Source organism: Pan troglodytes, chromosome 12 (assembly GCF_028858775.2).
Source record: "Pan troglodytes isolate AG18354 chromosome 12, NHGRI_mPanTro3-v2.0_pri, whole genome shotgun sequence".
In the NCBI taxonomy this organism is placed as follows: Eukaryota; Metazoa; Chordata; class Mammalia; order Primates; family Hominidae; genus Pan; species Pan troglodytes.
Window position 1 is genome coordinate 48,603,692 of NC_072410.2, and position 17,475 is coordinate 48,621,166.

The window sequence follows — 17,475 nt, forward strand, 5'->3', positions numbered from 1 at the left end:
AACTTTGTAAAATAATAGAATAACTCAGATAATCTTTGGGAGAGCCAGACTCTGGGTTTGAACCTGCACAGCCAGAAACAATGTCCAAACTATGCCATGGAGCTTCTCTGACAAATACCCCATCGATGTCCCCACTAGGTATGGACATTACAGCCTGCACTGTCCCCACTTAGGTGTGGACACTAGTCTGCACCTTTATCGCTGGCCACTAGATGCCAGTCTGCCACAACACCTCAAAAGCTAGCTACCTTTTTAGCTTTTTACTGGAGTCCTTTAGTAGGTTATCTCATTTAATCCATAAAGCAACCTGGAGAAAGTGACTGCAATTAAGAGGTATGCCAGAAATATTTCAGTATTCTTTAGACCATGCCACATAAGCTCAGACAAGTTCAAATAGCTAGTATATAGCAAGTCTGTTTCTCTGGATTGCATTTGCAAAAATTCTGCATGCTCAGCAGTGCTAGGAAGCTCTATAAAATGATGGTGCAACGAAAAATCATCCCAATGAGGTTAAAAAAGGAGATGCATCCAAAGAGTTCCTACCTAATGAATTTTCTGAGTTTCAGATGTATATATGTGTATGAAAGCTATGAGTGATCATGGACCAATACAACTGAAGAGAACAAGAGAATCTCGAGGTCACAGCAAAAAAAAGTAAGATGCAGAAAGGATTGACATTTCCTGGGACTAAATGCATTTCACTTTTGTTTTAATCACAAAGTAAAACTTACTTATTTGCTTCTGTCAAAAAAAAAAAAAAAATACTAGAACTGTTGGAACTAATTTGGAAGCCCAAGATTCGTCAGATCGTCCTGCAAATCCTTTTCTAGAAAAGTTCAAACTTAGACCTATGGAGCGCAAATTGCTGAGCCTCTATCGGTTCTGTTCAGTAATCACAATGCATGCACTTTTTGTCCCATATTGGGCTGCTGACAGATGACTCAAGCAAGGCTCTGTCCTCAGGGAGCTTATAAACCAGTGAGAACAGACACATACATAAATTGATAGTTGTAAAAGGCCATAAGTGCAACAAAAGTTACAGGTAAGTTGCGGGCCCTAAGCTTACTGTGAGGCAGTCAGAGGTGGCTCTTTGGAGAAGACAAGGCTTGAACCTTAAAAGGTAGGCAACTGCATAACCAAACTTGTAGCATAGCTTATGAAGGGAGGTGCAAGTATAATATTACTGAAGGGTAGATTTCAGTTGGACAGGTAGATAGTGGTTAAATCATACAAAAGAACTTGAGAGTTTCGCCTGTAGGTAGGCGATGGGGAGTCTGAAGGATTTCAAGTAGCAAATGTTTTCATTTCATTTTATTTTATTTATGTTTTTTAGACAAAGCCTCACTCTGTCGCCCAGGCTAGAGTGCAGTGGCTCAATCTCGGCTCACTGCAACCCCTGCCTCCTAGGTTCAAGCGATTCTCCTGCCTCAGCCTCCCAAGTAGCTGGGAGTAGAGGCATGTGCCACCATGTCTGGATAATTTTTGTATTTGTAGTAGAGATGGGGTTTCACCATGTTGGCCAGGGTGGTCTCGAACTCCTGACCTCAGCTGATCCGCCTGCCTCAGCCTCCCAAAGTGCTGGGATTACAGGCATGAACCACTATGCCCGGCCTAAATGTTTTCATTTCAGATGGCTCTGACAGCCTAGGAGGAACTGAAGATAAGAGGAGGAGAATGGGGCAGAGAGTAGCTCAGAGTAACAGATAGTATGGGCAATTGTTAAATTATGGGGAAGAGGAAGGTTAGAGATAAGCAAAAGTACCTTTTTTTTTTTTTTGGAGACAAAAAGCTGGTAGAAAGGCCACCGCAGCCAGCTAATGGTTTGTATTTTTAGTAGAGACGGGGTTTCGCCAATGTTGGCCAGGCTGTTCTCGAACTTCTGACCTTGGGTGATCAGTGCGCCTCGGCCTCCCAAAGTCTTTGTATTACAGGTGTGAACCACCTTGCCTGGCCAAAAGTACCATTTTAAATAAAGAAAAGGAGGAATTCTGCCAATACAAATCTGTGAGCTTGCCATGGGTCACTTGGTTACAAGTGACAAACCCATTAAACTGCCTTCAGTGCTCATTTCCAGCATTGCTGGTTTCCAGCTGTACAAAGTCAAACATTTGTCTCCTTTTATCTGTTTTCTTCTTTGTCTTGCTTCATTTCCAAAGTAGTTCTCCCTGCATGGTTGCAAAGATGGTTGCCAGCAACTCCAGCCTTTCTACCAGCTTAGCAACATAGAGGAAAAAGATCAATGTCTGGGAACAACAGACACTGGGGAATACAAGACTGGGGAAGGAGGAAGGGGGCAAGGGTTGAAACTACCTATTGGGTACTATGCTCATTACCTGAAGGACGGATTTGTTCATACTCCAAACCTCAGCACCATGCAATATACCTCTGTAACAAGCCTGCATATATACCCCCGATTCTAAAATAGAAGTTGCAAAAGGAAGTCCCTCTACCAATTCTCATTGGTCTGGCTCAGACCATGGGGCCGACCCTAAACCAGTCTCTGATTAGCCAGACTTGGGTCCTGTTTCCATTCCTAGAGCTGGGGATAGGTGCGCCTCATCTAAACCATGCTGTCTTCACCATTACTACCCTGCTTGAGAAAAAAATTTTTTGACAGTTTAAATTGCATCATTGACAGCAATGAAGAAAACTTAGCAAATCATCTCTAAACATTTTAAAAGAATGAAGCAGAAAATGTAAGACAGGCTAGTAATTGATCCAAAGGAGAAATTCTGAAGGCCAGAACATAGGAGTCAGTTAATACTGTAATAAATAAATTAGACAATATCCATATATAACAACTATAGGTCCAATCCATCCAAGTGCAACGCTGAAGGGACGTATTGATTGCATAGGCCAGAATGTTGGCAAAAAGCTGGTAAATCCTGCAGGGTGCCACCAGACCGCGTGCTCCAAACAAATAACAGCTAGAGAGAGGAGAGGCTTGGTTGAATTTCGGCCTTGACTGGTCTGAAGACTCCAGAGGCGGGACGAATTTGCGGACAGTTCTACCCCATCCCACATGGCGTCAGCTTCCCTTCCATTCTCGTGACTCCATGGTCCATGGCTCCAACCTGGGCCTCTGTTAGGCTGTATCCTGTGGCACCTTAAACTCAGGCAAATTAAAAACTGTTCGTGGACTCTGCTCAGCCCCCACCTAACCCTCCATCCAAGTCATTGTCCAAGCCAGAAACTGGAGTCATCTCAGATACCTTCCCACCCACACCTCCACATGCAGTCGCTCGATTCCATTCACCTCCCAAGTGTCTCAGTTCATTCTTCCATCCCTCCCGCCACTGGTTTAGTTAGGCCCCTCCATTCTCACCTGGACCATCGCGGTACCCTCGGAGCTTCTGACTGTGTCTCTGGTTGCAGCCCCTACACGCTCTCTTCCTTACAGGAGCGGAGCGATCTTTCTCAAGCGCGAATCAAATCCTTCCACGAGTCCCCGCACCTGGAGCGAAGGCCAAACTCCTCAGCTTAGAAGCTAGACTGCCAGAGTAGGGAGTGGGAATGGAAAAGTACATCAGGGGCACGAGGCGTATTCGGATGAGGGAAGGCCAGTATGGGGCGCCGAGACCTTGGAGTGTTTCTGAGCTGAGGAGGAATGAGACTTTCACGCGGGCAAGGGGACCCTATCCATGAAACAGGCCCTGGGGAGACTGAAGGAGAGCGGCGCGAGCGAAGGCAGAGGGCGGGGCCCCGAGGCCGGCAGGCGCTGCAGTGTCGGGGGTGGCGAGTCAGCCAGGGCCAGGGGATGGCGGGGTGGGGCCGGAGCCAGGCGACCGGAGGCCTCCGGGGCGGGGCCGGGAGGCTGACGGCCTCCGGGCGGCAGGGGGCGGCCTCTCCCACGGCGGCGGCTCTCGGTCCCCCGCTCCGCGTCTTTCGGGCATACAGTGACCTCGGGCGGCGGGTCACGTCGGCCGGGCATGGCTGCATGGAGCCCGGCCGCGGCAGCGCCTCTCCTCCGCGGGATCCGCGGGGTGAGCGTGGGCAGGGTCGGGGCTGCTCTCCCCGGGACGGGAGCTGCGGAGGGACCGCGGGGCCGGCGGCTGTCGGGGCTTGAGGACTGGCTCCCGGAGGGCGCGCGCGGCACTGGCAATGGGGGGCTCCTCTTCCTTTCTCTCATTCATTCTTTCATTCATTCATTCACTCAGCGACAACGGCATTCGAAATTTCAAGCTCTGGCGCGCTCTAGGGGAGCTCCCGAGCTGGGTGGAGGTTGGAGGTCAGGCGGACAGACACATGAACAGTCATAATACTGCGGGCACAGGAAAAAAAAAGGATTGATTTACCGAGCAGAAGACAGGAGTCATAGCTCAGAGTCAAGGCGTGGGTGCGAGGGACTGCAGCGGGGCCGGGGCCTTGGGAAGGTCGACTGGGCCTCTGACCTTGATCCTCCTCCAAATCCCACACTACCGGAGCAGAACCCAAGCAGGGGGCACTTCCCACGCGCTCTCCTAATCTCTCCCCCTTTCTGAACCATCCTTTGCTTCAGTTCATACCATTCTTTCTCTTAACTTTCATTTTCCTTCTCCCCTGGTTCTGAACCTGCCTGCCCTGTGCATGAAGAGAAGTTCTTCCACTGCGGTGACTTTCAGCGTGGACAGTGATCATCTGGGGATGTCAGTTGATTGTTCCACTAAAGGCCGCTGCCCACAGATCCGCTAAGATGAAAGGCTTCTCCCAAGGATTCTGCAACCCTCACCTCTCTCACCCCTTAGTAGCTGCCGATTCTGTCTGCCATCTGGTTACTCTCTGCCTTTACCCTCAAGGTTCTGCCCCCAGAAGCAGCTCCACCCCACCCTCACTCCTGGCAATCCTGTCCAGCCTCTCAACATCGAGTTTCTGTCCCTCCACACAGCAGGCAGATAATCACACTCTGGACCTTTCTCCTGTCCTGCATTTCTGTCCCTAATTGACTAGTTCTTCCCCTGCTCATTCATTCATCCAGCACCAAGTGCCTCTGAGGGCCTGCCCTGGGGTCAGCTCTGGGATGCTGCCGGACTCATTCCTGGCCTATAAGACCAGTGGTGAGAGAGCCAGTGCACAGCTCATTTTAAAGGAGGTGCTCTGAGATTCTGTGACACAGGACCCTGCTCTGAGCTATCAGGAAGGACTGAGGGGTACAGGGGTGGGACCTTCAGCACCAGCACCCATGAACGGCCCTAGCGTCCTCCAACCTGTCATCCACGTCTAGTCAGGGACCAGTGCCCGGTGCTTCCATCATTGTAATGCCTCTTACTTGGGCATCTCTCCTGACTCGCTCCAGAAGGCACTGTTTCCTGCAGGTTACTTTGGTCCCATGAGCCTGGGTTCCATCACCTGGAGTCCCATCTCCTGTCCGATACAGTCCACAATCTTTAGCCTGGCATTCAAGGCCTGCCACACTCCATTCCCAGTCTGCCTTTTCAGCATGCACTCAGCCCAGCCAAGTGACTGCCGACCTGCTTTTCTGCTCCTTCACTACTAACTGTTGAGACGTGTTCCATCAGAAACATGGGCTCCCCTGGCCGGGCGTGGTGGCTCGTGCCTGTAATCCTAGAATTTTGGGAGGTTGAGGTGGGTGGATCACCTGAGGTCAGGGGTTTGAGACCAGCCTGGCCAACATGGTGAAACCTCGTCTCTACTAAAAATACAAAAATTTGCCGAGCGTGGTGGTGGGTGCCTGGAATCCCAGCTACTCAGGAGGCTGGGGCAGGAGAATCGCTTGAACCCGGGAGGTGGAAGTTGCAGTGAGCTGAGATTGTGCCACTGCACTCCAGCCTGGGTAACAGAGCAAAACTCTTGTCTCAAAAAAAAAAAAAAAGGAGACACAAACACAGGTTCCCCCATGGTAGCCATTGGGGAAGGGGTGTTGTTGCCAATGGTAAACAACCTACAGATATTCCTTCTTCAGTTTCTTTCATAGAATTCTGACTTTGCTCCCAGTGAGAAGGAGTGCATGATGAAGGATAGCTGGCTAATTGAGCAGTGGGCTGTGAGGTCACATCCCACTGGGGAGGGCGAGACATGTTAATCAGGCCTAAAGGCGAGGGAGTGTGGAATTTGGCCCCACCATCCAGGGCAGTGGATGGCCTAGTGGTATGGATCTGAGGCAGGCTGTCCAGCTTTTCTGTATCTTACCGAATTCAACCTTGGGCACATTACTGTGTGCCTCAGTTTCCTTACCTATCAAACTATCGGCATAATAGTGTCACAACATTATATGGAAGCAAACATCTCTTGAATTAGGTTTGGGGCCTCTTGTCTCTGGAGTCAAATTGAGTTATCAACAATCATCCTGTCCCTGCCAATAAAAGTTTATTCTGTGTTTTGGGACTTACATGGACTCCTGATACCACAGAGCCCCTCTGACATAACCCATGGCTGTGCTGGCGAGGGCTCAGGGGCCTGCCTTGCAGGGGGAATGGCAGGCGGGCCTGCACAGTGGCCCAGCTCAGGGGCAACAGCATCTTCCTCTGCCCTGACCTTCCTCTCTGTTCTGTGGCAGCTTCCACTTCACCATCGGATGTTTGCCACTCAGACTGAGGGGGAGCTCAGAGTGACCCAAATTCTCAAAGAAAAGTTTCCACGAGCTACAGCTATAAAAGTCACTGACATTTCAGGTAAGGTTTCTCTCACTCTTCCTACGGTGCTTGGATAAGATTTTGCCCTTTGGAAGGACAGAGGGTCAGGGGCTTGGAGGAGGGGGCTTGCTGCTGGTGAGTGGCTTCTCAAGATGTGTTGCTGCTGGACAGGTGGAGCTCGGCTGCCCCCACCTCATGGGATGGCAGTCAGGATTCAGAAATATCAGAGGGAAACTGAGGACAAGGCGCAGCTGGGAGGACTCAAGGTTGCCAGCCTGGCTCAGCTCAGACAAGGTCCCTCTCAGTCACCCTAGAGCTGAGGTCCACAGTCTGTCATTTGACTTTGAATAGGTTTTGCTTTAATTTTCCCCCATTCTTCTGACACCCTAGGATATCAGAGCTGGAGTGGACCCCAGAAAGATTTTCTTCAGCTGCCTTACTTTCGCTAAGAGGAAATGAGCCCAGAGAGGCCAAAGGAATTGCCTAGCTCCTCATAGGGAAGAGACAGTGGAACTGGAACCAGAACCGGGACTCAGGGGAGACTCTGTCCTAAGCCCAGTTACCAGCCCCAGCCAAGCGCTGTCCTTCTCAGGTGGCCACTGGCACCTAGAAGTTCAGGCTGGCAGTGTGTTAGGAGCAGGCTGGAGAAGCAACTTCTGCATCCACAGGATGGGGAAGATAGGCCCTTTATCCACACACACACACACCCACACACACAGAACGGCCCGTGGCGTGGGCCGCTGGATAGGCATCAGTCTGAATCTCTCCATACCGAGAGGCAGCCTTTGCCACTCAGCATTGCCATGAGGGCTCACTGACTTTACTGAGAACATAACATTTCCAAGGATTGAGGAGAAAGTTTAGAAAGTAGATTTTATTCTGGAAACCACAGGAAATAAATCAATCTAAAGATCTGCTGGGGTTTTGGAGCAGTGGCTCATGCCTGTAATCCCAGCACTTTGAGAGGCTGAGGCAGGTGGATCATGAGGTCAGGAGTTCAAGACCAGCCTGGCCAACATGGTGAAACCCCCCCCCGTCTCTACTAAAAATACAAAAATTAACTGGGCGTGATGGCACACGCCTGTAGTCCCAGCTACTCAAGAGTCTGAGGCAGGAGACTTGCTTGAACCCGGGAGGCAGAGGCTGCAGTGAGCCAAGATCATGCCACTGCACTCCAGCCTGGGTGACAGAGCGAGACTGTGTCTCAAAAAAAAAAAAAAAAAAAAAAAAAAAAATCTGCTGGGGCCAGGCACGGTGGCTCATGTCTGTAATCCCAGCACTTTGGGAGGCTGAGGCAGGTGGATCACCTGAGGTCAGGAGTTCGAGACCAGCCTGGCCAACATGGTGAAACCCCATCTCAACCAGAAATACAAAAAAAAAAAAAAAAAAATTAGCCGGGCATGGCAGCAGGCACCTGTAATCCCAGCTACTCAGGAGGCTGAGGCAGGAGAATCGCTTGAACCTGGGAGGCAGAGGTTGCAGTGAGCTGAGATTGCACCACTGCACTCCAGCCTGGGCGACAAGAGCGAAACTCTGTCTCAAAAAAAAAAAAAAAAATCTGCTGGAATGGTACATCAGGTGAGGGCTCTGCAGGAGTCTTGGGGCAATGCTGAGGCCTTGATGTTACCAGGTCCTGAACTTGCCCCAGGCCCAGGGCAGAGTTAAAGCTTGACTCAGCTGTGGCTCTGCGCAGTCCTGGACAGAGTGCAGAAGGGGAGTTGAGGCTGAGAACCTGGGTTTAACCAAAACTTGGACTCCTAGAGCACATTATAAGAAAAACAGAACAGGCCAGGCGCGGTGGCTTACGCCTGTAATCCCAGCACTTTGGGAGGCCGAGGCGGGTGGATCACGAGGTCAGGAGATCGAGACCATCCTGGCTAACACGGTGAAACCCCGTCTCTACTAAAAATACAAAAAAAATTTAGGTGGGCATGATGGTGTGTGCCTATAGTCCCAGCTACTCAGGAGGCTGAGGCAGGAGAATGGTGTGAACCTGGGAGGTGGAGCTTGCAGTGAGCCCAGATCGTGCCACTGCACTCCAGCCTGGGCAACAGAGCGAGACTCCATCTCAAAAAAAAAAAGAAGCAGAGCAAAGCCTGTTGAGTGCGTTGCACCTCTCATACAATGGCCTGGCTCTGTAAATCATGCAGGGGACATATTCTTGCCCATGTTATTTCATGCTAGAGCTGTGTGTTTATCATCAGTCATCAGCACCAGCTCTCCAGCCAGGTGGAGGGAAGCTCAGGCAGGGGGTGGATGGCCCACCAAGCTCTGCCTCAAGGGCTTCACCAAAAAGTTCTCCCCCCAAAACCCAGGATGAAATCCTGGATGCTGTGCTGTGGACCCAGCAGTGCCAGAGACAGCCCCGAGCAGCTCCATGCATAGCATGTTTGCTGTGTCCCTGGCTCTCATGCTCCCCTGGTTCTTTCCTTTCTTTGGACAGTATTACACAGTTTTCAAACCAAATTGTAGTGTATTTTTGCACTTCAAAAACACTGATTGTTGGTCCTTTGGAAGGTGGAACACTGAAATTCCGTCCTTCTCATCCTCTTCCGTGGCGTTTATTGGCCTAGTGAAAGGAAACACTCTACACTCCCTAGGTTGTCCATGCTTTGTGCCTTATCTTTCCTGCCCACAAGTGGTAACCCTGGGTGGTGCAGCTGCCTGGCAAAAGGAAGAGCACATTTTGGATTGTGGCAGCCTGTCAGGAGGAGCATGTGGTCAGATTGGAAGCCATGATCTTTTCCTAATGGTCTTAGCAACTTTCCTTTGTGCTGAATGATAATATTCAGACCTTTGGATTGTACAGTACTTCAAGGATATATGGGACCATGGCTGCCATGACTTAATAATTGAAATGCTTTTGAATCATGTTTATTTTAGGAGGTTGTGGGGCGATGTATGAAATTAAAATTGAATCAGAAGAATTTAAGGAGAAGAGAACTGTCCAGCAGCACCAGATGGTTAATCAGGTCAGTAGAGGCAACAGTGCCCCTTGCCACTGGCCTTCAGCCTCCAAAAGGGCCTGCCAAGCAGGGATGGTGGTTTTTGCTGTCAGTTGCAGGAAAGAATAATGCAGTACTGCAATCACGAAACAGGACTCAAGACCTGAGAAAAATCGAATCTGGGAGTATCTGCATTGTGGCAAATAGGAATTTTATTCAAAATTGAAGACAGGCCTCCCAATAGTGATTTTGTATGTCCTCATATAATGCTACCAATGTTTACTGTTATTGTCACATATTGATGAGTATATCTAAACACAGACAGTGCTAAAAGATACATGTTTTTGTAGATCTGAAGAGGGGTTTTTTGGCCTCTCTTTGGGACTGCTTTACAGATGAGTCAGTTGATGCATGGCATGAGTGAGAATGGCTGCAGCTGCCCCAGACCCAATGACAGAACATTTGGGTTCTGGAACATCACATTCAACCAGCCTAAGGCTCAGTTTAAATATTATCCATATTTATTTTAATTTGGAATTTATACCAACTTTGACCCTTGTACCTGTACCTATGAATTTGCCCCCTCACTGGGTGTGTTTGGCATCGTTCTGGAAGGTCTTGCCATTGTGAACTAGTGTTATTTTTGTAAAGCACAGCACTGGTAATGAGCGTCTCTTCGGTGGCCTCTCATGCATTGAGTTCAGGTGTCCTAGACTGCTGTTCACGCATTTCCCCCCACCCTTCTCTGCGTGCACCCTCCCAGCCGGCCTCTGCCCGCTGGTCTCTCTCTTTCTCTATCTGGGCCTTTGCCCAGATTGGACCTTCTGCCTGGGTTGCCCTTCCTCCCGTCCTCCACTCAGCTCAAATGCTGCCTCCCCTCCCTCCCCAGCAGGGAATGAATGCCGTTCCCCCACCCTCCCCGGCCCCCTTTTTTGGCTGTCGGTGTTTTCCGTCTTGTGTCCTGAAAACGGACATCTCTGCTGTCTGACCCTGCAACCTGTCAGCCCTTTGTGGACCAGTGCCCTTTGGGATCCATCTTTGTGTTTCTCATGGAATGTAGCCCTTTGCAGTGGATGTGACCCCTACAGCCCTAAGGCATGCTGGTGGTCTGCTGGGTGCTGCATCACTGAGCCCTCCCGGAAACTCTTGCAGTCCCATGTGATCTCTGGGGTCAGAATCAAGGCAGAAGATGAGACAGGGAAGACCTGGCTGGCCAGATGATCCCCAACCCGTGGCACTTTGGGTTTTATTCTCAGATCTGTACAAGCCACCTGGTGTGACTGGACCCATAGGTGCTGGTAATTTGAGTGTGTCCCTTGGCCTGAAACCACAGTTACAAGTGGTTAAGGAAGCAGGTTCTGGAATTGGACTTCCCACTTTCAAATCTGGGCTTTGCTACTTTCTAGCCATGTGACCTTGAGCAAGTTTTTCAACCTCGCCCTTTGCCTCAGTTTCCTAATTGAGAGTAACAGTACTTGCTTCAAAGTGTTGCTGTGAGGATTCGTGATAAAGTACACGTTGACCACTGACAACACTGCCCGACACATAGTAAGCCTTCCATAAATGTGACCGCCATCACCATCATTGTCATCTCCAACACTGGAAGGAACCTGCACCAGTCTGGGGTGGGGAAGGGCTGTGATTCCCACAGTTTGGGGGAGTGTCACCTCACGGTCTTGGGATTAAGGTGTCTTGTGGCCCCCTATAGCAACATGTGCCTCTCCTCACACTTCCTGAGTAGACAGCCCAGTCACTTGTCCTTCATTCCCCCTCGAAAGCAGGCTTACTGCAGGGTGGGGCTGTGTCCCCCACACCTAACAAAGGATCTGGCACATGGAAGGAGCCCAGTCAGTATTTCTTGAGAGTTTGCAGAGAGTGAGGAGAGTTGGCTTGTGTTTTCTTATTGGCTTACCCATGGAAATTATGTTTTAGTATCTGAAAGGCATTCTGTTTTGGAGAACTCACATCCTGACATTGGGGCACTTTTTAAAAATATATACTTCTTTTTTTTTTCCCCCCCACAGAGTATCACTCTGTCACCCAGGCTGGAGTGCAGTGGCGCTATCTCAGCTCACTGCAACCTCTGCCTCCTGGGTTCAAGCAATTCTCCTGCCTCAGCCTCCCAAGTAGCTGGGACTACAGGCGCCTGCCACCACACCTGGCTAATTTTAGTATTTTTAGTAGAGATGGGGTTTCACCATGTTGGCCAGGCTGGTCTCGAATTCCTGACTTCAGGTGATCCACCTGCCTCGGCCTCCCAAAGTGCTGGGATTACAGGCATGAGCCACCATGCCCAACCTTAAAAATATACATTTTTATATTTATATAGAGATGGGGTTCCACTATGCTGCCCAGGCTGGTCTTGAACTCCTTGACGATCCTCCTGCCTCGGCCTCCCTAAGTGTTGGGATTACAGGCGTGAGCCACTGTGCCCAGAGCAGCTGCATCCTGAGTTATTCTAGAGGCCTCTCCTCTGTCCCCAGCCAGAACAGCCCTTCTGGCTCAGGACTTGGGGGGGTCATGCAGCTCCACACTGGATGTCTGCAGGCAGCTGACATGAGGGGGTCCCCTGAGCCTGGCCACAGTACATTCTTAGGGGGCCGACACTTGTGTTAAAATATATGGACTTGGTCATAGGCAATTTTAGATGATTTAAGTCTGGAGATGTTGGCTTTGACAGTCGCATGAGAAGAATGAAAATGAAAATCTTCAGGAACAAGTCTGTTGGCCAGCAGGGTCTGAGCTGGGACCTGGAGCTGCCCTGCTCAGGACAGCTGTTGGGAATGGGGTTCTGACAGGCACTGCCCTAGGAGGAGGCAGAGACCTGGAATCAAGGGGAAGGCAAGGTGGTAACTGGACTCCACTCCCAGGGCCAGCTGGTCTCTTCAGGAGTGAGGTGGGGGTGGGGTAGGTGCCCCATCCAGATGCTCTCATGCCCAGGCTGTTTGGGTGGGGGCCTGGTGTCCTGCCGGGGTGAAGCTTGCCTCATCTATTTTGCCTACTCACCCTATGCGTAGTAGTGTTCATCCTGGTGCTGTAGAGTCAGAATTTTCTGCCCAAAAGGCCTGAAAAGGTTGCCCAACCCATCCGATACTGGCATCCCTCCTGAGCTTCCCATCAGACTGTCCCTGCGGGATTCCCTGGAGGGGGCGCCCCCTGTCGGCACCCTCAGGAATGGACTCGTTCCTCTGGGACCCTGCTGCACGGGGCTCAGCCTCTCCCAGGGCCCAGTGCGTCAGCCTTCTCTTGGGAAATACTTACTGGGCATTTGCTGTGGGCCACGCCCTAGGAGGCCTAGATGTTGAGGGTTTTGTACCAGGAGCACCTCCCTACCTGTCCTCCTGCCATCCTGGGGAGGTGGCAGCAAGGGTAGAGTAGGTAGGTAGTCACGGTGAGCACTGAGTTGCCTTTTGAGGTGGACAGAGGTGAGATTTGAGCCTCATATTGGCAAATATTGCATGAGGCATTGACCACAGGTGCCCAGCGTCGTGCCTGCCACGTGGAAGGCAGTTGCTAAACAGCTGTTGCCGTCTCCCCGCCTCCGGCCTCTTTCCAGCTTAGGGGATTGCCGTCCCCTAAGGCGCCTCCACCAATGTCTTTCCCCTGCTCAGAGCCTTTACGTGGCTCCCCTGGTTGCCCAGAATCCAGTCCAGTCTTCCTAGCCTGGGATTGCCCATTCTTCATGTGATCTGCCTCAGTCTCCCTGACATGTGCCTACCTCAGTGAATCACGGGAGCTTCCCAGCCTCTCCTCACTTTGCTGTCCTGGGGCAGATGCCCTCTCACTCTTGCCTGCTCCACTTCTGGCTGTCCAGCTCCAGGGCTGCCTCCTGTGTGCGGCCCTTGTGCGTCCACCCCAGTCACCGGTGCAGTAGCTCACCTCGAACACCGGAAGCAGGGCTGTGCTGGCTTGAGTCTGGCAGTCCTCTGCTGCCCACATTCAGCCCATTTGTGTTGGACTTACTGCTACTTTCTCTTTCATTACTTTCCCATGCCTTTTCCTCTGTGTCCCCAGCACCTACTATAGTGCTGTGGGCATAGCAGGTGCTTAAGAATGGTTATCCAAGCTGCATCTTATTACCCATGGGACTTCGGCCAAGTCACTTCCCCCAGCAGGGCCCCAGTTTCCTTAACTGTAGAGTGACTCAGGTGATCTCTAAGACCCTGTGTGGCTGTAAGGGACTGTAGTGTGTTTTGGTAAGCCCTCAGGGGCTGCACAGAGAGCAGGGAGAAGGCATCAGGGAGGGGGAGTGCGCAGGGCCTGAGTGGGTGAAGCCTAGAAGGTTCCTCTGTCCAGGGTCAGTCACATGAAGGTGTGACGGCCCTCACCCAGCCAAGGTGGATGTAAGGAGGAGAGGCTGGTTGTGGTCCAGGCACAGACACAGTCTCTAGGGAGCATTCCACGCCTGCAGAGAGCAAGTGGCCCAGGGACCTTCGCCCAGTGATTATATGAGGCTTTTTCCAGGGACATTTCTGCCTGTCTGCAGAGTTGAGGGCCCTGCACCTGATTGTGGAGCTGGAGGGTGTGCAGTGTAGGCCAAGTGGGGCAGCTCATTGTCCCCCAACACAACAGGAGCTCCTGGATCAGGGCAAGTCAGGAACATGATGGAAACCAGGTATGGCCAGGACCTCAGGATACCTGGGTTCATATCCTGATTCCATTACTCGCTTGTTTGCTGACTTTGGACAAGGAGTAGACTCTATTTTTTTTTTTTAATTAAATAAGGGGATGGGACTAGATTGTGTCTAAGGATCTATAAACCTGACCACATATATTAGGATTCTTTATATTGTAAGAGACAGAGACCAAATTAAAATTAGCATAAGCAAACAAAGGGAATTAATTGGCCCATGTAACAAAATTTCTGGTTTCTGGCATATCTAGATTCCTCTCTCTCTCTCTCTCTCTCTGAGCTTTCAGCTTCTTTCCCTGTGTTGGTCTCCTTTTCTCCTGCTAAAGATGGGCTTTCTCTCCTTGGTGGGAAACACGGTCCATGGCCACCTCCAATTAATTTCATAGCATGTTGGCCCAAGAAACAAGGCTCCACTCTCAGAAATCCCAAGGGAGATTCTAAGTGGCCCAATTTGGGTCATGTGCCACCTCGGTCCAATCATAGGCTGGGCCAGTGGCACATAATGACCTCAATATCAGACCAATTGGTGGTTCCACCAGAATTATACAATAGAGTGGAAAAGGAATTATTCCCCAAGAGAAGGAGATCACTAAAGAGACTAGAAAAGAAAAATGTCCACTCTAGTATGATTATCAGATTTTGGCCTAGTATAAAAGGACCTTATTTCTTCCTCTGTACTGATTATAAACTTGAGCGGTCCAAGCCCCACTCTGATTCTGTAACCTCACTTTCTCCCAGCACTACAGGGGCCAAATATCTATTTGACTCTGGTAGTTCCTTCAGATTTGGGCTCTGACACCATTTGTAGCCTTAAAACAAGTCCCATAATTCCTTTGAAACTTTATTTCCTGCTCTGACCATTGGGGAATTTGTGCTAATTGGTATGATTTTAAAGAACAGCTCATTTTAAAGAATGCTTGATGCTCGAAATAACAAAATACAGGAAACAGCCTAAAAGTTCGCTAGGGGACAGGTTGAAAAGTTATAATGCATTCATATAATGGAATACTATGCTGATGCAAAAAAGAATCAGGACACCCATATATGCCTAACATAGAAAGATCTCCAAGATAGATGTTTGGGGGAAGAGCAAAGTGTAGAGCAGGGGTGTCCAGTCCTTTGGCTTCCTTGGGCCACAATGGAAGAAGAATTCTCTTGGGCCACACATAAAATATACTAACACTAATGATAGCTGATGAGCTTTAAAAAAAATTTCAAAAAAAATCTCAAAATGTTTTATGAAAGTTTACGAATTTATATTAGGCCACATTCAAAGCTGTCATGGGCCGTGGGTTGGACAAGCTTGGTGTAATGTGTTTGAAATTTTAACCGTTTGCGTTTTAAAAGGTCATGGGGTGAAATATATTAGCTTGAATATGCCTGGTGAATATGCATTTTTAAGTCCCTGTAAAGATACACAAGAAACTGGCCAGGTGCAGTGGCTCACGCTTGTAATTCCAGCACTTTGGGAAGCCAAGACAGGCAGATTGCTCCAGTCCAGGAGTTCAAGACCAGCCTAGGCAATATAGTGAGACCCTGTCTCTACAAAAAATAAAAAAATTAGCCAGGCATGGTGGCATGTGCCTGTAGTCCCAGCTACTAGGGAGGCTGAAGCAGGAAGATTGTTTGAGCCCAGGAGGTGGAGTTTGCAGTAAGCCGATATCGCGCCACTGCACTCCAACTTCGGCGCTAGAGCGAGACCATGACTTAAAAAAAAAAAAAAAAAGATACACAAGAAACTAACAACAGTTCTTTTGGGAACAAGGGTGGAAACTGGGGAGATGGACAGGTATAGGAGGGAGACTTCCCTGTATGCCTTTTTGTACCTTTGAATCTTTAAATCATGTTAGATATTATTGATTTAAAAAAAATTGTTTTTCAAAAAAAGGAAAAATTGCTTAAACAAAGCACATACAAAGTCTCCTTCAGATGCAGAGCTGTATAAAAATACTCTCAGAGAATTACTGTAATCAACGTCAAATACACAAAAACTGATGATGCTGTTTTCTTACTTAGGCACTAAAAGAAGAAATCAAAGAGATGCATGGATTGCGGATATTTACCTCTGTCCCCAAACGCTGACCACGCCCTGGCTGCATAGATGCTGCTGCTTAAGACCTTGGATGAACTTCACTGACATCATTCTTCCCTAAGCAGTCACCAAAAAATTTATATATTTTGCTCATATACATTTCCATATTATAATTATAGAAGATGTATAATCTATTTAGATGTTAATTAAAGGAAACAAACAACTGAAGCTTTTGAAGGGTCATTAGTAATGTTTCAGGTTCCTTTATTTTGGCCAAAGGGGTCTTGTCTTTAGACAGTTCTGTCCTGCTGCTATAGAGAGAGAATGCAGTGCCAGCTTTTTGTCTTGTGAAGAGGTTTTCCTGTTTCTTCCCCTCCACGAAACTGCTCAGGCCTCTTCATCTTACTGAAACAAAGAAAAGATCCTTTACTATTGCTGTTCTTTTCGTTTATCATTCTTTTCTTCCCCCTCTAAACTTCTTACGTGAATGATCTTGGACCCTCAATTTCTTATGCTCTGAAATGGACTCTGAAAATTTGGGGGTGCCAGGATCCGGGTTCTTTTCCTGTGTTTGAAGATCCTCCACCCTTTGATTCTTCGTAGGAGGCAGAGCCCACCTCCCACGACAGAAGCTGAAAAGGCTTACTTTCCCTGCCTCCCTCACAGCTGAGGCACAGGCAGATGTTCCAGACTCAGCCAATCAGATGGACCTGCCCTGAACTTGGGAGCAAGTGACACTGAGGAGCAGGGACAGTGGGACATCCATTCCTGCTGCAGCCATGGCTACAACATCTGGTGTTCTGGATGGTGGTAGTGGCAGCTGATTGAGTACTATAAGCTGCTCTCTCTGGAGTCCATGGTGGTGGTCACGGTGTCTGGGTCTGCAGTGTGATTTGGGCTCCAGCCACGGAGGCTTCCTTGTCCCTGTTTTCAGCAGCTGGCTCGCCAGTTTTCCCAGACATCTTGTGACTGCCCCCACAGACTTTCACTAAATTATTTTCTGCTCCCATCAGCCAGCACCCATGTTACCATGGCAGTGGGAGGTTGACCATCCACTCCTCTCTCACACTCCTTTGCCTTTCATGGAACCGACCACCAGAGAAGTTAGGGGTCACTATTGGTTCTGAAGGTACCTCCCTAAGAAATGAGGACATGAAGATATAACAACCTTGGGCCCCAGATTTTTGAGGGCAGAAAAAAATTTCAAATATTCTGTTCATACATCGTGCCCCCGTTTTGTAATTTTAAAATATTCTATATCTGCACAGTGGGGTTGGGAAGGATTGGTACCTGCCA

The 17,475-nt window shown here is 49.4% G+C and overlaps 1 protein-coding gene and 1 long non-coding RNA gene across 3 annotated transcripts; one reads left to right on the forward strand and one right to left on the reverse strand.

Moving 5' to 3' along the window:
- Positions 1–692: 692 nt before the first annotated feature.
- LOC104005038 (uncharacterized) lies at positions 693–3,823 on the reverse strand. The gene is made up of 2 exons (XR_678174.5): positions 3,326–3,823; positions 693–3,106 (listed from the first exon to the last, which is right to left on the reverse strand). It is a non-coding gene; the product is annotated as an uncharacterized LOC104005038 (long non-coding RNA).
- BOLA3 (bolA family member 3) lies at positions 3,811–16,407 on the forward strand. Of its 2 annotated transcripts, XM_515554.7 has the most exons (4): positions 3,826–3,983; positions 6,494–6,608; positions 9,453–9,541; positions 16,164–16,407. In XM_515554.7, exons 1-4 carry the CDS (start codon positions 3,930–3,932, stop codon positions 16,227–16,229), a joined length of 324 nt encoding a protein of 107 aa, XP_515554.1. In that variant the 5' UTR covers positions 3,826–3,929; the 3' UTR covers positions 16,230–16,407. The 2 variants fall into 2 exon arrangements, with proteins under 2 accessions (XP_001153666.1, XP_515554.1); XM_001153666.7 differs by lacking the exon at positions 9,453–9,541 and having other exon boundaries at positions 3,811–3,983.
- The last annotated feature ends 1,068 nt before the right edge of the window (positions 16,408–17,475 follow it).

Excerpts from the sequence above, each read along its gene's own strand:
- BOLA3 (XM_515554.7), top strand. The coding sequence starts at position 3,930 with ATGGCTGCATGGAGCCCGGCCGCGGCAGCGCCTCTCCTCCGCGGGATC. Across the intron at positions 3,984-6,493 it reads TCCTCCGCGGGATCCGCGGG|CTTCCACTTCACCATCGGAT; the intron begins GTGAGCGTGGGC and ends GTTCTGTGGCAG. Across the intron at positions 9,542-16,163 it reads AGCACCAGATGGTTAATCAG|GCACTAAAAGAAGAAATCAA; the intron begins GTCAGTAGAGGC and ends TTTCTTACTTAG.